Source organism: Numida meleagris, chromosome 11, assembly GCF_002078875.1.
Source record: "Numida meleagris isolate 19003 breed g44 Domestic line chromosome 11, NumMel1.0, whole genome shotgun sequence".
NCBI classification, from domain to species: domain Eukaryota; kingdom Metazoa; phylum Chordata; class Aves; order Galliformes; family Numididae; genus Numida; species Numida meleagris.
Window position 1 is genome coordinate 16,925,297 of NC_034419.1, and position 21,914 is coordinate 16,947,210.

At 41.0% G+C, this 21,914-nt stretch overlaps 1 protein-coding gene and 1 long non-coding RNA gene across 7 annotated transcripts in view; one reads left to right on the forward strand and one right to left on the reverse strand.

Annotated features, from left to right (window-relative positions):
- The window catches only part of LOC110404830, a 362,084-nt gene extending 348,882 nt beyond the window's left edge, over positions 1-13,202 (forward strand). For all 4 annotated transcript variants that reach the window (XR_002442508.1, XR_002442509.1, XR_002442510.1 and 1 more), the window contains 11 exons: positions 55-217; positions 1,399-1,521; positions 2,278-2,385; positions 2,541-2,659; positions 3,491-3,589; positions 3,686-3,742; positions 6,573-6,727; positions 7,962-8,603; positions 9,820-9,889; positions 12,358-12,442; positions 13,119-13,202. This is a non-coding gene — a long non-coding RNA (uncharacterized LOC110404830). The remainder of the gene's footprint in view (positions 1-54; positions 218-1,398; positions 1,522-2,277; positions 2,386-2,540; positions 2,660-3,490; positions 3,590-3,685; positions 3,743-6,572; positions 6,728-7,961; positions 8,604-9,819; positions 9,890-12,357; positions 12,443-13,118) is intronic.
- LOC110404825 (contactin-3-like) overlaps positions 4,705-21,914 on the reverse strand; it is a 129,188-nt gene continuing 111,978 nt past the window's right edge. For all 3 annotated transcript variants that reach the window (XM_021409550.1, XM_021409552.1, XM_021409551.1), the window contains exons 10-21: positions 21,711-21,838; positions 20,106-20,281; positions 16,403-16,520; positions 15,125-15,283; positions 14,888-15,037; positions 14,151-14,221; positions 13,057-13,291; positions 12,790-12,905; positions 11,759-11,945; positions 9,105-9,217; positions 7,282-7,450; positions 4,705-6,690 (exon numbers count right to left, since the gene is read on the reverse strand). In XM_021409550.1, the coding sequence (XP_021265225.1) occupies positions 6,590-6,690; positions 7,282-7,450; positions 9,105-9,217; positions 11,759-11,945; positions 12,790-12,905; positions 13,057-13,291; positions 14,151-14,221; positions 14,888-15,037; positions 15,125-15,283; positions 16,403-16,520; positions 20,106-20,281; positions 21,711-21,838 (1,723 nt within the window). In that variant the 3' untranslated portion in view covers positions 4,705-6,589. The remainder of the gene's footprint in view (positions 6,691-7,281; positions 7,451-9,104; positions 9,218-11,758; positions 11,946-12,789; positions 12,906-13,056; positions 13,292-14,150; positions 14,222-14,887; positions 15,038-15,124; positions 15,284-16,402; positions 16,521-20,105; positions 20,282-21,710; positions 21,839-21,914) is intronic.

Genomic DNA, 21,914 nt, shown 5'->3' on the forward strand with positions numbered 1-21,914 from the left:
TGATGTAAATACTGCTGTGCTTCCAGACTAAAGTTTTTTTCCCCTTTGATCCAGTCGTCTTGAAGCAAGCTCAGCCTTCAGAAGGAGTCTGAAGAGATTCATGGAGGCCGGCAATGGCACTGTTCCTGGGGAAGACTGGAGAAGGAAAGCTCAAAATTACCCATATAAACAGCTCCTGAGGAACGAATGGCTAACGAAAGGAAGAAGCTGTCTTGAGGTGAGCAAATTTTTGCTTAAAATACCTCAGGACCAAGTGTAAAAATAGCACTGCCACATTCGTGTAGCATGGTGATGGAAGCGATGCCTCTGCCGCAGCCTGGGGCGGTCGTGCCCCGTGCTCCCATTGATGGCCCCGGGCTGCAGGCCGGGCCCTGGGCATGCGGGTGCAGTCTTGGCAGTGAAGGGAGCCATAACTCTCCTGTTGTCTGTGGGGATCCCTTGAAAAACTTGTGGTAGCTCTTCTGGAACTGGCTGGAGTTTTCCTCCACCTCACTGAAACTGCCATAAAGGCAGTGAAAGCTGTGCTTTCTCTCACTGTAGTCAGTTTCTCTCCCGTATCCAAAAAATGATGACAGTCAGATGCAGCTGATGAAATAATCTTTTCTTGCTGCAGATCTCATTCAATCACCAGAGAGCTCCAGTGTTCAAATAGATAATTAGTGTTGTGACAAGTGTAACTTTAAATGCCTCAGTTTGGTGGCAATGTTAGGAAGTGAGACGAAAATTGAATTATTTGTCTGCCTTAACTGTGGCCCTTCATGGATTGCTAATGAGAGAGATTCTTGTTAAACACATGTCCTTTTTGATACACTCCTTTACAGGTCCTCCGTTGGGAAAATGATTTAGTGTTTGTATCATAAAAGGCATGAAAGAGAGGGCTTTCCTTTATTTTCTGTGCCTCGTTTCCTTTTATGCCTTCAGCTGATGGAACAGGTCACTGCTCGTGTTCCAGCACAGAAAGATCCCCGAAACGGAAATCATCGGAGAGAGCAGTGCCACCAAAGGTCTCCCTGCCTGCTCCATTAATGGCACCGCGGGCACACCCAGGTGCTTTGGTCTCAGGGAAGAATTTGCTTTCCTTGGAGATGGCAAAAATCAATCTGTGCTTCTACGGAGAGCTGCAGGGCAGCTGGTGCACGATGCCTGAAACAAGTCCGTGTGCACGCTGGATGCACTGAGTGCACGGAGTTGGGCCCTGCTGAGGTCCCCACTTCCCAAAGTGCGGAGGATGGAACTCCTCTTGAAGGGGCTCTTTGCTGATGGATAGCTCTGGGTTGTCCCCACTTCCTAGGACTTGATTTGACTTGAAATTGTCATCGGCTGAATTACTGAACATCTTGAGGTTGCGTCCTCTCCATAGGCTCCTAATGGGATGCTTTTGATTCTTCCTATTTTCAGCGTTTGCAGTGCCATGATGTTCTGCCATCCAAAAGGGAATTAATCGCTGAGTGGCATGAAGAGCGCACAGCAGAGACAGCAGGCATGGTCCAGACCTCAGGGGACTAATTACATCCTTAAAGGGTAAGAAAATAATCTGAGGTGCATTGGAAAGAAAGAGTCTTATTAATGCTCCATAATACTCATGTGCCCAGAGTTACTGGCGTAGCTCCAATATTTCTCCATTAAAAAAATAGAGACACTGGGAGATACAAGGATATTTATTGACCTAAAAAAAAATATCAGCAAGAAGCTCAAGAGAATATATTAAATACATAAACTTGTTTGAGTTTTAAGAAGTGTCGCGGCATACGCTGTAAGATGGCAGTGAATGAGATTGATTGTCTGTAAGCTGACGACGGAGAAGGGGACCCATGAAAGAGATGGTGAAGGGGGAAGCTGTTTGAATCTGCTTACAGAAATAGCAGGGTTTGGGGTAGGGGGACTGTTCCACGCACCTCGTGCATCACGGGACAAGCCAGAGGTCAGGCAATACGCAGCCACCGTCAGGAAAACCTGATGCCAGATCCCATACTGGGGGCAGGCTATGGTTATCCCAGACTCCAGCTGTCTGCATTTGTGGTTGCTGACCTGCAAGGAGATCTCCCAGAGATCGCTGCGTTTTTCTGTCAGTGGTGAGACACTGCTGCTCTCAGCTCACGCTGCGTTAGGAGTGGCGTGCAGTTCCCAGCAGCTCCCCGCGGAGTTGGCAGATGGTGGCAGCTCGGGAGACCGGAGCGTGGCCTGGAGGGGACGTTCTCTGCCAAGGGCATGGCGGGGACGTGCTGGGCTTTGGGAGGGCTGCCAAGCAGCGCCCGTGAGCATCTCCTTGTCCTGCAGCCAGCGCTGTCTGACGGCGTGGTCGCGAGCGATCGCACGGACAGCAGCGAGACTTCCTTCCACAGCCAAACGCCTTGGCTGACTGCAGGAAGGACTTCCAAGCTGAAGGTGAGACGTGAACAGCGCTTCTGAGATGGTTTCAGCTCCCACAGGTGAAGGGCGCTGGCTCAGGGCTCAGCTGGGGGCTGGCTGCTTCCCTTCTTCTTGCTGGGGCCATTGAAACAGGCTTGAGCTTGGGAAAAGACAAAATACCTTCCTTCCAGGCCGCCCATCCCATCCTGCTTCCCAGCCAGACCCCAGCTGTGTGCGCACCGGGAAAGCCAATATGAAAGGTCTTCACAAACAAGCTCTAAGAATGTAAAACTGATACCTGGAGGTACAGGTAAGTGGTGTACTTTCCTCCTCCCCCCGTTTTGTAACTTGCACTATGTATGCATCAGATTTAAAGGCAAGCAGTGTGTCTTTTTATCAAACAGGCCTGATAAAAGAACAATCATGTACGTTCATTTATATCTCTGCTAAACGTATCCTTTTTTTATTGCTTTCCAGTAGTTCAAAGCATTAGCATAAAGCCATCAAGGAGGTTGTTTTTCCTAAGAGAGAGAGTGCCTGTTTACAAACTCATTTTATTTTCACAATACTCCATTGTTATTTATTTCAGACAGAAAGCTGTCAGATTAATGCATTCCCTCATGCAGGACAGCTTGCGTTATTGCCCGTTATTAAGATATAACATATATAACCTGACAGGCACTGCCCACGTCTGCAATCCACCAGTGAAAGGCAAATTAAGTAGAAAATGGAGATCTCCAATATTTCTTAGGGCTAAAGTGATATTAGTTTTTAACTCATTTTGTATTCAGAGGGGATTCTGCCTGTTCACAACATATCTGACAGAGTAAACTGCCCAAAGAAGGCTTTTATGATTCTTAGAACAGCTACATCTGAGAAACTGATTTCAGAGTCACAGGAGTCAAGTCCCCTTGCATAAACGTGTGCCAGGGAAGGAGGAAAAAAAAAACACCCAACAAATTACTTGGATAGTGCAAGAAATGGGTTAGAACACAGCTCTTGGGGGGAGAGTGGTGCAAGAGGAGTAACTTGAAACCCAAGCCAGGCACAGCTGGGAACCCCAGGCTGAGTCAGTCCCTTTCCTGTGGTGCCTGTATTCAATCTAGTGGCAAGACTCACGTGTATTCCTTCTCCTTTTCAGAACAATTTACTCCAAAATATCCCACACAGCCCAGCTAGCAGTTTCCAGAGAACCGCCTGAAAGTCGCCAGCGAGCATCCATGTTGCACGAGGACTGCTAGTAAGCTTGGTGCAAGGTCCCAGCACTGCAAACCTCACCTCACACAACTGATGTTATTCGTGTTTCTCATTAATTTGAATTTATTTTTTTTCCCAGGACTGAATTCCTGAACTTGCTGAGTGACAGAAACTGCTCTGGGAAAGTCTGCAAGAGGTAGGCTGCCTTTGGGAACTCACGTTACCTCTTAATGACTCTTTATGTTTTCCTTCAATATTTTCCCAGTAATAACTTAATTTTTTTTTCATGCTTTCCCTGGAGTATTAAGTCAGTCTTATTATCACAATTAAATATTAACTGAACTGAAATGAGATTAGGAACAGAGGTCATCTTAAAGGAAGGCTAATGTGAATACAGGATGAAATACGGAGCAAGGCCTGTGTGTAGCTACGGTCATCTGGAGAAGAAACCATGCTTTACCCCCCAAAAAATGGTTTTAGTCTTGCCTATTGCATATACACGTATAAACATGTTGGGATTATCGTTAGCCCTTACAGCATTTGGATCAGCTCCTTTCATGTAGGTTAGGTAGAAGCCAGATACTCCATGCTCTGAAAGCTTAAAATATGGTTTCTGTTCTGCTCATGTTCCCACTGAGCAGGTTTTAGTGCTAGAAAGTCACCAGCCTTATGGGAAACTGCAGTGTGTGAGGAATAGGCAATCTGCAGGGGAAAATGCGCCACGCAATTTAATGATAAATAGTGATATGCTAAATAAATTATTAAAAAGAACCAACTCTTCTTTAACATAATTACATTCTATTTCATCTTAGAGGAGGGGAAGCAGCCTAATTGGGCAGACAGGAAACCAAGCCAGGGGAAGTGAGGTAGGTTTTCATCTGCTGGGCTGCAGAACTATGGGCAGAAGCAGAGCTCAGCAGCTGCAGCCCTTACTCCTCCTCTCCCTCCTGCCTTCCTTTCTGCAGAAGCAGGCCTGGGTATACAGGTGAGGATTTTAATCTTATGGCAGCAGAGCTGCCAAGAAGGAAACCAGTCCCATCCTGCCAGGAAGTGTCAGGCAGCAGAAATACTACAAGGAACATAGACAGGGATTTTAGTTGCAGTGAATTCCCATGTGCAAGTACCTAATATGGACATGCAATGATATTTGAAATAGTCTTGTATCCCTCTATGTAATAAATATTTTATTAGAATAATAGAAAAATGCATACAGATAACCATAGGATACACACACAACTGGAAGTTTAAGGAGAAATTCTGAACTTTTCAATATGAAACAAGGTACTCGGTACATATCTCATGGAGATATATAACTAGAAATTAAATAATACACTGTAATAGCATGAAAATGGCAATACAGGAACGTGAACTAGAATTCTGTGAAACAAGGATAGAAAGATTCACCCTTTGTCGCAGGAAACATAACTATATACTTACTAGTAACACCTGTTTTCCATCTCCCCCCCCCCCCCCCCATTTGCAAGTGTCTGAAAACATCACTGGTTAGCCACATTGAAAAGCAACTAGCCATTTATAACTATGTATTTACAGTATATACAGATCTTGCTTACTTCAACAGCTAGCACTATTTTCATCCGGATGTGATGCTGACCTATCTGAATGCATATCAAGGTATTTCTATAGTGCTGTCACGATACCGTTAATGCTGGCTCTTTCTCTTTATATTTCTGTGTGTTGTAATAATTAGTGAGATGTTGCGAGATAAAAAAATGAACGTCTTTAACAGGGTATGTTTTATGTCACGTGAACACTTGCTCTACCATGGGTGTGTCTAAAAGGCTGACTGGTCTAAATTCACAACGGTGAAAGTCAGATACACCAGGTTTAAGGTACTGCTATGCAAGAAAGCGTAGATTCACTGTAATAGCAAGCTTGAGAATCTTGATGTATTTTTAACATTCTAAACTATAGTATTGCCATAAACTTACTAGAATTACATGGTAGTAATGGGGTGCGTTTGAGTGCTGGACCAGGTGAAATAGTTTGAAGTGGTTAACGAGCAGTTGGAAGGAGAATTATGAATGTATTATTGAATTTAGAGCGTGTGGGGTGTGGCAGACAAGAAGATAAATTTGGGCTGCATATTTGGAAGCACCACATCACAAGGAAGGAAGGTGGTAACAGTTCCTTTTCGTAAGGCCATGGTGCAACTGCATTTCAGTAATGCTTACAAATGGGCACTTCAGTTAGTGAAACACACTGACAGGAGCTCAGGGAAGGGCGGTAAGAATGATCCTGAAGGTGGGAGAACTTGGTTTTGAATAAAGGATCTGGTTACAGAATATAAGATAGGGATATAAGGAAATTAACGTAGAAGTCTACTGATTAAGAGGAAGGTCAAGTGCTTGAAAGAGTACATAGATGTACGCTGGGATAAAAGAGAGCTTTCTCTGAAACATGGCTGTGAGATCATTTCTTAGCAGTAGTGGAAGCCCTGCCTCTTGGACACCCCACTGTGGATTGTGCAAAACTAACATTAATACTCTGACTTTCCTAACTTCTAGCTTTGAGTTCTTGCTAGATTTAGAATAACTTATGTAAAGGGCAGCAAGCAAATGACACTGTCTTAAAGAACTACCAGTTAGTTGATTTTTTCAGTTCTGATTGAAATTACATGCTCTGATCTCAGCTTTCATATGAAGAATGATGTGATCATAATACTGTAGAATATACTCAAAACAATTCATTGTCCCTGTAAAAACTGAGTTTTTCACAGAGCTAAGCTCTTCCTTGCAATTGATCACAGTGCCATTGCTTTCAACTCTCTCTTACACTGTAGCTGAAGTACATAATATGTAAACTCCTTTGGTTCAAGTATTAAGGCATTTCAGACTCCTTTTTAAAGGATTTGCTAAACTTTACATGATATTTTTAATTCAACTTACAGTGAAATATAAAGAATTTAAAAACACGTCAAGAAAAACATGCATTAACCACTGCAGGTTTTTTTTTTTTTAAAAAAAGCACTTTTCTGTAATAACTGATCGATAATTTGTTTCTCCTAGCAAATGAAAATGCATCATCACAACACTGAATTCAGAGTGAAGGAAAATACTGTCGGTAAGATGCTGGATAGACTGAAGATATTCAGGGTTGATGGACCAGAACCTCTTGCATCCATACCTGTGACAGATGAAAAAGGTCAGGATTAAATGAAAGCGTGAGTATCTGCTCTGTCAAATTATTACTCTTACTAGATACCAAGCAAAAAAACCTACTGTTGTTTTTTATTTTTGATAAACAATGACACTTTATAAATAGAAACACTCCAAATTTTTAAGCTACGGAAATGCAGTGCAAAATATTTAAGCTCTATTAATGGTCTTTACTGTCAAGACAACTCTAATGAAAGAAGAGAAAAAGTAAAAACAATGTTTTTTTTAATACCAATTTACATGGTAATTTACCAGTTCAGTAGAATGAAGTTTGTCATGTGTTAGGGCAGGAAGACTGTTAATTGCTTTTCTTTTTAATACCTTATTACCATACAACATACACGCTTTCAGGTTTTTTTCCTCCTATCAATAAGGACTCAATTCCTATGAAGATAAGCTGTGACAACTGCTTAGTGTCAACTGCAAATTTAACAATGCATCACTGTGCAAAGGCAGAGACACGTCTGTGTACTGTGGGTGGTACAATGGAGGTTCTGACAGTGGTGGAGGACTGAACATAAACACATGACAAAACAGCAGCAATTCAGCTTCAACGTACTAGCTAGTCTGGGAATCAGGATCTGATCACTGCTAGTGCCATCTCCACCTTCAGTTGTTGCTTTTACTTCTATAATGTAATCTTCATTAAACTGGAGCAGAAGTTCAGCTGTTGTTTTGTCTGTGTTCAGCACGTTCATGCTGTTCTGACTGCTCGTCCTGTACAGAACCTGCAACAAAAACAAACAGCATCTTCTGCAAGTCCGTAGCGTGGTATTTCTTCCAGTAGGAGCTGGCATGCAATCCTTATTAACGTTTCTTGGAAAAAAGGTTTTGGTCTAACAAAGGCATGATGAGAGAGAAAAGATCTAAATTTTGGTTAATATTACAGGGCGCAATTACATTCAGTATCTAGAGAAGTAGTGAAAGAAGTGAACATGAATGAAAGTAGTGAGCACAAATGGAAGTATTTTACCTAACTTTAATCTGAAATGGCAGAATGTGCAATAGTAGATTCTGTTGACTGCTGAGTATCTTAGTCATTTATTGTTTTATAGATTACCCCACAATTTGGAGCCTGTCATTATCTAGTTCATCTGATTATGTCAGTGCACATTGTGGGGAACGACAGAAGTAGTCAGAATGAGAAAATTACGGGACTGTTGGAAGATGTTCCACAAGTGCTAATTAAGTTACTGTCGTTAAAGTTAACTACAGAAAACGTCCTGTTTCAAACAACAGGAGCTGCATCCAGTCAAAAGCCTCAAGCAAGAGCAACATCAGCTTTCTCTTCTGGCCTTACACATCCAGTGCACGTGCCTGGCAGAGTTCTGCAGACCTGATGAGCAGGTAAGCCAGGGGGTTTCCCAATGCAATATGAAACTACACTGGCAATAGCAGCAGACTGCAAAAAATGCAAGGCCAGTGGAATTACATACACCATGACCCATCATCAAACATCCTCACCCTGAATCCATTGTAATGACAGCGGCCTCTCAGTACCTTCCAGCTCTGTGCTACACGGTGCCACCCTCGGGCCATGCTTCCTAATGCCATGCTGTGCTGCAAAAAGCTCTGGGGGGCACAACCATCTGGCTGCCTTCCACAACGCCTGTGCTGCGGCTGCTCTGCTGCTTTCAATGTCATTTGTTGGATATTTTCTGCTTGACAAACCAGCTTTCTGTTAACTGCAGTGCCCTTGCTCCTGGGGGTAAAAATGACACCCCTAAATGCTTTACTTGGGTAAAATTAACCAGCATTACCAAAATCCAGCTTACTGGTATATTTTTTATACCGAAACCTGAGAATGCTGTGGGAGACGAAGTATGCCATGTGAAACTGCATGCTGGATTCCTTCTGTTTGGCTACCTCCTGTGAAACCAGGTAAGCTTTCAACGTTTATTTCTTGCCAGTACATCCCAGAACACTGCCCAGACCCATCTTCACATACATTTTTATATAGGTAAGTGTCACATGAGTTCCAGCTATACACTGATCAAGAACATCCTCAGCAATTCTCATAAGCATAAAGATAAATGACATTTAAATACTTGTACATTTGTGCACCGATCAGCTTTGGAAGAGACACAGCAATGTAACTTCTATGAAGACAGTGAGCAAGTCCCACAGAAGTAAGAAGAAAAAGGTTTAAGAACATCAGTTTCATACCTGGTACTAATAAATCTACTTAGCAATAGAATGCGTTAGTGTACCATTAGTGGTGAAAGCACTATGGTCTGTGAGACACGGTTTGAATATGATTTTTATTTACAAAAATGAGACAGTTCTGAAATGTGCAAGGCAGTAAGTTTAGAGGATGCAAACAGATGAGGTAAAGAAGGGAGTACTGCTTTCAGATTCTCCTGTTGTTCTTTCTTTGCTTACCTTATACCCCGTCACCTCAGACTCGTTCTCCATGGCTCTTACTTCTTCCCAGTTGAGGATTACTCTGGAGTCAGTAACGTTCCACACAACGTTTCCTGGTGGCTGACTGGGTGCTTAGAATACATAATAAAAGCATGACTTTAATTTAATTGGCATTAGTGATTATTCTACAGTAGGAAAATAACAGTTCAGGTAATTGATTGTCATTACATGTTGGATGTAAAAGCAACTCAAATACAGCCTCGTCATTTGTACACTTTATGGTTCAGAGACTAAATTGGAAAAACAGAAGGAAAGAAAAACAGAATAGCAAATAAATGTTATTTCTGAAGTTGCATTATCTGTTGATGGTATTTCATTAAATGCAGTCAAACAAAAGCGTATTTCTTAGGACATGGGTGATCAATTAGAACATACTCTAATGAAAACAGACAGTTCCTATTTGTGCAGTATGTTTTCAGGAATAAGTAAGTAAATACTCCACCATAAACAAATTTAGTCTTAGTGAATATTCCAAAACTGTGTGCTATGCTGATTTATTTTAACATGTTTGAACTATAAAAATAGGTGACAGCTTTCTTTGTTCTTCTTAACTTGAGGCATGATTCTGAAATGCGGTCTGTATTGTTCAGTTATTTAGTTGGAACAATTAATGGGCTTTAGCTAAGCGAATCTATTGATGTTTGGGTGTTTTTCTTTTTGTGTTGTTGTTCAGTAGCAACCTGAGATTTATTTTCAAAGGCAGTGGTACGCTTTTGGCTCTACACTTCAATGGAAAGGTGAAGGTAAAGTACAAACCTGTTCAGATGCTTCAAGTTGACTTCCCAGGAAGCGGATCATGCAGTGAACCACTTAGCTATTAAAATATCTTCTAAATGTGTTAAGGAAAACAATTTACTGTTGCTGTCACCTAGTGGAGGCAACTGCTGCTTAGGTGGACTGCTCTAAGCTTTGATGCTGAAGGAATCCACTATTAAAAACTAACAGTGCTTTAACAGCTTTGTGCTGCCACTCACACTGGTGACTTTTTGTTTCTTTTTTCCCTCCCTTCATTTTCAAACTCATTTGCATAGGTAGCTCCGTTAGCAGTCAGATCATAAACCACCCGATTATAGAGCACAGCACTGTGTGGACACAGAATGTGAGGCCAAAATTTAAAAGAACTTGAAGTCAAACAACTATTAAAAGATCTATTCTTCTGCAGTATTTGCCTTGTTCTGTACACTAAATAGGATTCAACTTGATGCACTAACAGCTAATTTCTGTAAATGTAAGAGGAGACTGTTTTACTCCTGAGATTTGAGTATTACAGCAGATATAAATAGTTTACACGCTCCGATTTTAAAGCTGAATTTGAGAAGAAATGAGTCACTCTCAAATCCAAAACAAAACATTAACGTCATCTGAAAAAATGAAGAATAATTATAGAGAAACTGTAAGCCTCTATCTACCACTTGACTTAGGAAGTGATTCAAAAGGCTCTACTCTGCTTCAGCTACCCACATCTCCAATAATCGGCAGCGTTCAGAAAAGGACTGAATTTGTAACAGGCAATACCAAACCATTATGTCCACTATGAAGTATGCAAATAGCTACACAGATTTCTAAGACTCACTAGCTGCTTAAAGTTAGTCACATACACTAACATTTCTCTTAATTACAGCTGACAGACAGAACATTTTGTTCTAAGACCTCCTAAACATTAAATAATTACAACACCTTACCTTGCAAACTCAGGTGAAACCTCCACAATTAACTGCAATTTTATGCAACAAAATATTTAGGAAAACTTCTCCTCATGTCAGATACAAGTTGCAGACTATGAGGTGCTTCATAGTAACTGTATGCATAATGTATTTAAACTCCAGTAAATATAAATTAATCTGAGGTGGTTTAGTCCTCAATACAAGAGTAATGCTTGTTTCTGCACGTGAAATTATTGTTTCATAATATTGACGATACAACTACTTTCAGGAGAAGGACATTAATGACTGTTTTCCAGGGAATGTGACCTTTCGTACAGATCCAATTGTGCATTCTTGTGAATCTGGAAGAAATACTTCAAAATTGATTACCTTGCTTGTGAGCTGTATTACAATGCAAGAGCATATTAAATGTATTTTTCATTTGTAGAAAAATTAGAGCAGTCTTTGACAATCTGTTCTCCAGCTTAATTTCTCTTTTTTAATAGGAAAGGGGCCTCTTGTGCAACTTGATTAAGGGAGAACAATAGATGTGAACGATTATTTTGCATGAATTGTGAGGATCACTCAAATGCCATGCCCCAGAGAACCTACAAGGATGTTATAAAACCCTGAGAAATTCAATAAGTCACTGTTTTTCTTTCCAGCTAAAATAATTTGTTCTTTTTACATTCTTTAAGTCACCAGAAGAATAATAAAGTTTTAATGCAGAAATGATCTTACCTCAGCTCTGCTGGTGCGGTTCAGTTTTAGTTACTCATTGTGCTAAAGTAGCAGAGGGTAAAAACCTGAGGATCTATGCTTGACGTAGCTGCCCAGCTCTTCTATTCTGTCTGAAGATTTAGGTCACTTACGCGTATCGTGATTCCCACTAATGCATCTATTCTTCATCTGCCTGCAAATGCTCACACACCATTATGTCTGTCCCCACTTGAAATCTGTGATACTTACGTGTCTTTTTTGTGGTAGCATTCACTGTGGCACTAAAGGGACCTGCTCCAGCACTGTTGTAAGCACGGACAGCTGTGTAGTATGCTAAGTTGCTCTTCAAACCTGTTATTCTTATTGATGTTTCATTCCCTGCAGCTTTTACTCTGTTTGAAGATTCTTCTTTTCCACCATTATTCCAGTACCTAACCTAGTAGACATAAAACAAAGCTACTTAAAATGGTGCGTGGAATTGAATGCTTATCCAACAGCATTGCATTTGCCTCCTTCGGGTGCATATTTGTCAGCTGAAAAAGGTAGAAATATATTAAAGTTTGCAAAATATGTACACTATTTCAACGAAATTTTCTCATCCATCTGCCTTTCACGCTTGCTGCCCTTTTGACTGCAGAAAAATGAAATTGAAATATTAGCTGTTGCTTGAATTAAAAAGTGACAACCAGGGGAAAATCATCGCTTCATCTAGAAAGTAAACAAGTTCAACTCAGAAAATTTTATCTCACAAAATAGTTGCAATTCTGAAAGAGAACATCTGAAAGTATTGTTAAACACAGGACTTGTCACAGGAAGCAAAACACAATTTCATTCTCTGTTCATTTCAGAGACACATGGAAGAAAATATCCATTTTCTGGGTGAAGATGGCGCAGAGAGAAAGCCAAGACAGCTGGTAACCTTCTGTAAACCAGGTATTACTAGAGGCTAGTAGTCTACACAAATCAACTTCTTCTTTGTTTTTCAAAAAAAAAAAAAAAAAAAAACAATCCCCCCCAAACCCTATCTTTTTTTTTTTTTTAAAGACAAAATCTTGATTTCTGAATAGTGGCAGAGCTGGAAAACTACTGGGGAGAAGGCTCAGGTTGGCTGAACGTCCTCCCCAGAGCCTGGTTTCCACTGCAGAACACTCAGCGTTGGCTCAGACCCTAGCAGCCTAGAGGAAAGGCCAGGAACCAAGCTGTCTGGCATGAGCTATGCATGTGAAAGACATTCTGGGACATGCCCTTCAGAATAGGAGGAGCATTTTAAATGACGTTACCTCGTAACCTAGTAGCCTTCCACTACTCATCTTCCAGGGAATGGCTTTCCAGGAGACTTCGATGACAGAGGACGACAGGCTTGTCACCGACACGCCAGAGGGGGCTACAGTAGGCTCTGTAATTGGAAAGCAGCACTGGAGAGATGAGCAGCATAGGTGATGGTGCACATAAATACGTTCATAGTCAAGTTGACCTCAGTTATATCAACTGTTGCTATATTCTTTGAGAAAACATCTCATACTTAGTATCTGCAGAAAGTCACGTACCTTCTTCAGCTGAAAAAACCGTGGTTATCGAACTGAATGGCCCTTCTCCTTTGTTGTTATAGACACCAACTTTGACTTCATATGGCGAAAACGGCAAGATGCTTTCATTCCTAAAGACGTATCTGGGTGTGTCAGGAGAGGTGACTACAGTCTGTATCCACGTTGTGGTGCCAAAGGGGCGAAAAGCAACGACGTATCCAAATCCTTCTCCATTTTGTAGCTCCTCAGGGATGGGCTGTGAGAAAAGCAACCAGTGACAGAAGCCCATGATGTTACATACCGCACTGGGAAAGCTTTGAAGGAGGAGAGCATCACTGTGAACATACTGTATGCGACTGTAAACTGGTTCTGGTCTGCATTTGGGATCATGGCATCAACAAATAAACTCTGGTACAGCAGAGTGAAATGCTTTCTTCTGAAACTATCTTAAGGCTTGCACATCAAGAAAAGAGCAACTCCCAAATAGACTTCTTGTTCTCCAGTAAGTACACTGTTTTAAGACACTTCAGTAAACATTTTTTCAATTTCTGGTCACAATTCGTAGTACATAAAAATAATATCAGAGAATTCAGTACTACCTTTGTACAGTGTCTACACCTTCCCCTCATGTGATTTTGGTTAAGTAACAACATGGAGTTGTTAATACGAGTACGTAACAGCATGTTAACATTTTTTAACTCATTAAAAATAGGACACAATTTAAAGTAGTATCTGATCCTTTAGCACATGCATCCAGAGCTAATGGTAAGAAAGTACAAACTGTGAAGTTGCACTGACCTGCGTAACACTTTGGCTCAACCTCTGAGCAACAACCCTTCCATTTCCCATCCCTCCCCGCCCCCTTTTTGCTTGACAACCATTTGAGAGCAAAAGTAATCACCTTAGACAAGCTAGCTGAATTTCTTACTGATTGCAGTCTAACAGTAGCAAGTGAAAGAGGGAAGGCAAACGTGCATAGCTCACATTACAGAATGTTACCGAGCACATATACATCCTAGATGAGAAGCTGCTGCAGCCAGGAAAATTCATCTTTAAAGAAGTGTTTCAATGAAAACAACCATTCTCTGAAGAAAATTGCTTGCCAGAAAACTTACATCCCATGTTATGACCAGTTCAGACCTGCTGCCGCCTCCCCCACTGACTTCAGCTGGGGGAATTTCAGGAACTGTGAAAAAGAAACGTACAGCTGTCTGTGCTGTGTAAATGGATGAGATGATATCACAAGTTAACCTCATTCTCTGGAGCTAACTCTCTGGTTTTCCTATTTCTTTTGCAAATCGAGACAAGTGCTATGGAACCTGCGTGGCGCAGACAGGTATTTTTTTGAGCATTTGCAGAACCTCACAAATGAAACCCTGTATACTCTGTCTGCTTTTAAATGTTTATGAGCATCTAAAAATCAGTGGCGTGCTTCAGGTTTTCAACAGGGGTAACTTACGCAGATGTGTTGGGCAACAGCCTTACTCCTGGTAACACCTGGTGCTTTAATTGGTGTGTGGTGAGCTACATGCCAGTGCCATGGCAGGCGGACACTGATCAAACACCAGGAAGAGAAAATCATCAAAAGTCACCTCTTCCCCATCCACTGACATCTTCAGACTGTGCAGCACTGACTGAACAGAGTTTGCCATGCTAAATGCAGCTGAAATAGATTTGGATGTAATATGTGGACATAAACTGTCCCACAGCTGAACACAAATACTAACAAACTAGTTACAGACTTTTATATTTGATGGAAATTCCAAGCTTAATTGAAATGAGCCAAAGACATAATTTTTTTAAAATATATTCAAGATTGTTGAATTAAAGACAAATAGAAGAACCCACTAACCTGCCTCTTCAGTTCTTACTTTTTCTGAGGGTAAACTAGGTTCTCCACCTCCTATTTTGTTACTGGCAACTACACGAAATTCATATTCGACCCAAGGATTTAAATCCACCACGGTGGTTGTGAAAGTATTTCCATCGATCACATCTGGAACTATTAAGAAAGAAAAGAGAATTAAGAACCTGGCGTATCCTGGCCAAACATATTTCAACAGAACCTGTAACAAGAAATGCGTTTTACCTGTGGTAACTCGCTGCCAGCCAACTGAAAAAGGTGTTCTTGCTTGGACGGTGTAAGCAGTTACTGGGCTGTGATTATCTGTGCCTTCCTGCCAGGAGATCTGAGCTGTGGTATCAGTTATTTCATCCACTCTCACGTGTTCAGGGGGCCCAGGTGAGCCTAGGAAAAGATTGAAAAATAAGTGGTGGTTTGTAAAGCCAGTACCCTGGAAATCACTAATACTGCAGTAAGGATTCCCATCTTATTAAGTACTGTGGGAAGAAAAAAAACAATTTAGATTAGGATAAATATTAACATTAATTAAACTTGTGCCTGATAACTCTGAAATAGGAACCCTGAACTATTATGCAGATGACAGGGTTTGTTTTAATTCAGTAACCTTTGTTCAGCACGATTCCTCATTCCAGCCCACAGTATCTGTCTTTCACTTGGGTCCTTGATGTCCTCTTTTAATCTCCTAATATATCTCTGTAGTCTGCCTATTTGTTATCTACAGCTGTTTTAGTATATGAAGCACTGTAGCAATTCTTCATCAGAACATCTGATCAGCACCGCGAGCGACAATTCAGTCAGGCAAGCGTCCTGCTGCGTTCTGGAAAAACCCTGATTCTGGGCAGCCAGCAAAAATGCTGGTTTTGTCTCACCTGCACCAGCAAACAGGCTGAAATAACTAACAGTACAAAGGCAATTAGAAAATAGCTGGTATGTTTTAAAATACATTGAATAAATCTTGATTGCATAATGTTGATTCCTGGATTACTGCTTTTCTTTTGCGTTAAATGTGGCTGCATCATCAACAATGAAAGCTACAGTGCAGGCTTAGCTGCAAGCATTCCTGCTCTGGAAAAAAAGAAATAAAGAAATAACCCTGTGTTATATAATTTAAATTCCTGTGTGTCTCTAGGACAAAGCCCTTCCTATGCTTTGGCAGCAGACACCCATGTCACAGGGAGGATGCTGGACCACGGAGTCACCATTTAGCAGAGTGATGCAACAACGTCACAGCTGCCAGTACTGAACTCCACTCATCAGTGCCTTGAAGGACTGTCATAAGAAAAGATACGATGTCATTTATTGTATTCTTCAAGTCTTAATTTTTTTATGGGGAGAAGCAAGTTTCATCCAAAACTAAGCTACAATTCCTCCTAACTTCAGTGCAGCGTCACATAATTCAGGTCTTAGATGAATAGGTTTTGTAATCTACACCATCAGCTGTTTCTGCAATCTACAACACACAGTAAGAAAACACAATTCGTGGTAACTGAAGCTGAAATTTACCTCGTACTATGAGGTCGGCTGCAGATGCCACACTATCTACTTCTGTCTTCACCATACAAACGTACTTCCCACTGTGTTTCAGCTGGATGTTTCTAATCATCAAATCTCCTGATGCACTCTGTCAAAATACAAAGTTCTTCAATGAATTACCGTATCATTTAATATTCAGATCACGTGTTGAAAGTGGAGAAAATAGCACCCCAAAGAGTTTAAGATAAAGTTGCCCAAAGTTAGAGGGGCAGACAGTGGGGAGGACAGCAGGTTATTACCCAGCAGCTGCTCCATGCTAAATGTCTGTCAGCATTCTCCTAGTAGACATGAGCTAGTGTCCCTCCCTGCATGAGAAGCAAGCTGCAGCACAGGAGCCTGGCACTGGGAACATCCCTGCAGATGGCTGTTAAGAACCATGAAGAAAGTCAGCACCCTGTGACCAACTGCCTGCCTCCAAGCCACGAGAAAGATGTGATTTCTATAGCCATCACCCCATTTGACTTCTAGACAGAATTTGCAAGCCTAGTTATCACAGACATTTGAAGAGTTAAAACAGGTAAGCAACAAAGCTGAACCTGGTCCGTTCTGAAGGCTTAAAGATGAAATTCAGAAAGGTACAGCGTGAGTCTTGGGCCAGTTTGCTGCTGAGCCCTTCTCACCTAGCACCTCGTATTCCTGGCAGTTTGTGATTTCCATCTGCCAAGTTACTTTGCATTGTGAGCACACTTGGATGTAAGCATTATGCCTCTGCAGCTCTTTGGCTGACTGCCCTGATTTTAAGGTCCTACTTCTATTCTTTACTTCTCATTGTGCATTTAAACGCAGGTCATTTCTTTTCCTTTGTCCTCTCTCATGTAGCTGATCTGAATCAAAGAAAGCGTGCAAAAAGCCTGAGTGAGTGATAGCTGTAACTTCACATGGTGTTATAGACTCTACGTTATTTGTTTTCTCCATTACCGAAATAGAGCACTCAATCCTAAACTTTTGGTAGCCAGTGTTGCTTCAAAATCTCCCCGATGTGCCAGCTGAATGACTGCCTCAGTCCTGTTCACATCAAAACTTCCTGGCGAAAACTCTCTGTCCGATTTCTTTTTTTTTCCCCTCTTTCTCATTTTCTGGAGCAGCAGTTTCAGTTGAGGGCAGAACCATACACTGCAGGTATTCTCAGCTCCTCTGACCGCATGACTGATTCTTGAGAACACAGCAATTTGGAGAAAGGGAAGACATGACTGTTTGTAGTCTCCAGAAAGAAAGCGTTAACAGTTTTCCCAACCCGTTGTCTTTAGCAATTAATTGATATTTTTTATGCTCACACTAACTGTTTCTGCTTGGATCCTTATCTTTCAAGAATAATTTGTTTTCAGGGAGACTGCCATTATTTCAGATAAATCTCTAACAATATGCAAATCAGCTGTGCCATTTTGTCACAAGTATTTCTTCTTGAGCTTGAGTCTCATTCACTGATGTCAGCATCCGCAGTCAGTTTGTAGGATGAGCATTAGTACATCTCACTCAGAAGCTGAAAAAAACCTTTCCCTGCTTCCCTTCCACATGTGATAATAGAAATAAATACAATGCCAACCTTTCTTTCAAAATAAAGATGTAAGCATTTAGAGGACAATCCAGCACTGGCTGCCTCCAGTACCCTAAAAGTTAAGCTGAAGGCAATCTAAAATCCATCTAACTTGATTGGAAGTGGATATTCGGGAAATGACCAGCAACAACAACGGATACGCACAAGCAAATCGTGTTCTACATGAACTAATTGTAGCAAACTAGATTTAAAACATCTCGGCAGAGGGACTATCAAATAGAATAACTTTACTGAAACATAAAACACTGAAAGATTAACACTGCATTTAAACTATCTGTGAATACTTTGGAGGAGCATCCTGAAGAATCAGGGGAAGGCAGCAGCAAAAAGCTCCAACGCAGAAGGCACTCAGCTCCCATAACCATTAGCAGTGCCCGCATTCTTGCCTAGCCAGATTAAATCTTTGTCAGAGTGGACAAGTCCAGGTGACAGTAAGGTCACCTACCCTTCTCAATGCTACAGAGAATACCAATAAGCTGAAGTGCACGCACAGTACGAACATTTGCTGGAATTGCTTTTGCTTCTCCTGACTGCATTACAATTTCAGCCATTGCTGGGCTGGGTGAGCAGGTGATACCAGAAGCAGTTTAGAGGAAATCTGTTCTGAACTCTGGAATCTGCTTGGTTTGCCTATAGGCTCTGTAAAAATCATCTTCCTAACAAAAAAGAGCAGTACAACAGTGATATATCCTAGATTTTTCTAACCATCTGGATGATCAGGTCCCAGTGCCATAACGTTCCCACTAACCACTACATGCTGGGGAACTCCAGCGTGCATGGCAGGAACTGCTAAAACATCATGACACAGATATCCATCCATTGAAAAATTACTTTTCTTTTGCCATGTTGATCAACAAAGCTTAAGTTATGCACACGTATTTCCATTTAGCAAATATGAACTGCGACTACTGGAAGGCTTATTTACTTACTGGGATCCAGACAAAGCCCACAGAATAGTTCTCTGTATCTCTTAGTAACCTATGGAGTCTTTCCACTTAGGACCTCATTAAGACTTTTTTTTTTTTTTTTTTTTAAAGTCACCTAAACCTCTGCATTCCATGACTACCCCTAATTCTATCCCATATGACAAACTCCCAGGTAAGATGTTCTAGAGACAGAAGTCTCTAGTTTTTTAGTTACACAATACTCTGAAATTTTCTTCAGGACTGGTTCAGAAGCTTCTGTGAAAACCTCTTTTTTAAGCATTTTTTCATGTGGGGAAGGACATAGGGAACCTAAACACAGCTTTGATTTGGAATTATGCCTGTTTCTTCTAACAAAAAGATGGAATTTTTAGTGAGAAAAAATATTTTGTTTTTCAGTCAGCTTACAAATTTCAGTTGGGGTTTTACAGGCAAAAAGAGCAGTTAGGTGCTGAAATTTCACACTTTCACAGGCAGAAGTGCATAACCCACATCTGTTCCCACAGAAAGAAGATATGGCAAGATTAAGTGAAAGGAAACTTTATTAAGGCTTATTTTGGCCAGTTTCATGCTGATACTCACTCAGCCTTTTGTCTTTTTATTACTTGGCCATAGCTTGCACTGTAGTAAGGCCTGTTGCTGTAATTGATTTCTTTCTCTTGATACACAACTTTTCATGTTCTGATTAAAAGGCTAAATTCTAACAGGCACTGGTGTAAACATCCTCCCACCAGCAGCACCTCTCCATCCAGCATTAGAAATATTTAAAGTATGGCCTCCCTCTGTCACCAGGGCAGATTTAGAGCGTTCAGTGAGGGGCAACACCAGGGGCACAAGAGCAGGAAAAACAAGGAAAGATTGATTTCTTTTTGTTAGCTTTTAGGCTCGAGCTCTCAAAATCTGAGACAAGTTCCTCAATATGTCATTGTTATGTTTCATGTGATCCAAGGAAAATCATGTAGGGCCAGATGCAGAAACAGAGGTAAGCACTTATAAAACTTCAGGTCTAAAATATGAGATGTCTGGATACCAGGTTATGTGCTGCAAGCTAGCTCAATTACTGACTTCTCTGCAACAAAGAGCAACACATTGCATACACCCAAAAGAGAAGAAAACACGTTTACAATGTTGAAAAGAGTAAGCAAGCCTGTCTGTGCTGCATACATCTACAAGAGAAGAGGTGTTCACAACTTACCCCTCCAACCTTCTCAAAATGAGAGGCGTCTTTTTTGAAGTCGGTGAGTGTTCCATTGAAATACCATGTGAAGCTGATGTCCAGTATAGGATCGTGCTGAACCTGGCAAGGCAAGATGACGCTTTCTCCAACAGTGACGTCCATGTTTGAAGGTGCCAAAGTGATCCTTGTTGGCTCTGAGAGCAGAAAAATCAGTTATTGGATTTCTGTAGTACTAAGACTCGCCTGCCACTAATGTTCTACCATGTTCTTCAAATCTGATTAATAACAGTCACTTCAAATTATACAGCTGGACTATAAATGCTACTGACTGACCTCTCTTGCTGGAGCACTGTATTGTTGCACATTTACCAGTGGGAGTTTGTTGAAACTGAAAAAATATCTTTTAACCTGCTGTGTACAGACCAATATACTTCACCAAGCTAAATGCACTGCAACCCACAGCAATGAAATTACCATTCAGAAGCATGTGTGGTTCTCAGCAATAACCCATATGTTTTGGAGCAGGATGCTGTGGTAGCAGCCACGGGGAAGATTAAGAGGTGGGAGTGGAAGGAGGAGATAACAAAACCTGGAAACCAGAGGAAATCTATATAGGGTAGGATGCGTTGGATATCTGGGTCTGTATATCATACTGAACATAAATAGTGCCATTAAGGAAAGCAGCTTACAATTCCTGAATCACACAAACAGAACAAATATCAAATACAGTAAATACTGCAAAAATTAAATTTCGTTCTATAAATCCTCTGTACATAATTCTATTATTTGTATATAAAAGGGCATGAATCATTTAGAAACAGACTGAAAATCTGTAGCTGTTTCTTCACTGAACAGAATAATTCTGTTTGGATCTATGAGATGTATGGGATGTGCAATGCTGCAGGATATTAGATAATTCTGCATTTGCAAAATCTTTTAGTTATTCCACTCTTTAAAAAAGAACATCATGAGAAAAGACAGTCTTCAGCTAATCTTCACAAAGCACTTGTCCTTTTCTACCAGTATCTTAGGCAGCAGCTAGTAATGGATGTCTCAGTGGAAGGGGCAAGAACTCTTTTAACAGCAATTATGTACACAATTAGCTCTTGAAAGACTTTGTTTTACTGCCTGTGGGGCCCCTGAACACTCCTGCAGCTGGAGCTTTTTCCACATCTTTTTCCATGAACAAATAAGTGTATAGTTCCTTAGGGCTACGGAGATTTTTGGACTGGAATGTATAATGACCTCTAGTATTTTTGGTTGGCGTGAATTTCATATTTTGTTTTTTAACAAGTTAATGCAAGTTTGTTGGTCTTCTTTTTATTTGTTTAGTATTCAGGTAACTGAAAGCGTGGAGGAAGGTGCTCAGAACATCCTCATCTGAGCTCCCAGAGCCAAGAAATCTCTCTGTCAAAGGAAGAAAATCCCTCAGTCTCTTTCCTCTGAACTAACCAGAGATCTATCCTTTTATATATTGTTAAATATGTACCTTGTCACACTTTTCAGCACATTTGGAATTTGGTCAAAGAGCAAATACAGAATTCACCTGGTTGCAGACTTCTGCTGCAGTGCAGTTCCATGTCAATCATCGTACAGATGACCTTCTCTTTCCACCTCACCTACCTGTAACTACTAGGTTTGTCGTCCCACTGGCTGTTCCAAACTGGTTTGTTGCCACACAAGTGTAGCTTCCAGTGTCAGCCTTGGTCACATTGGTTATTCTTAGTCCTCCATCCTTTAATAATGTGATTCTAAAAAATTACAAAGAGATTTTGAAAGTTACAGCATTGTTTTGTTGACAAAACGTTTGAATAGTCATTGTGTTAC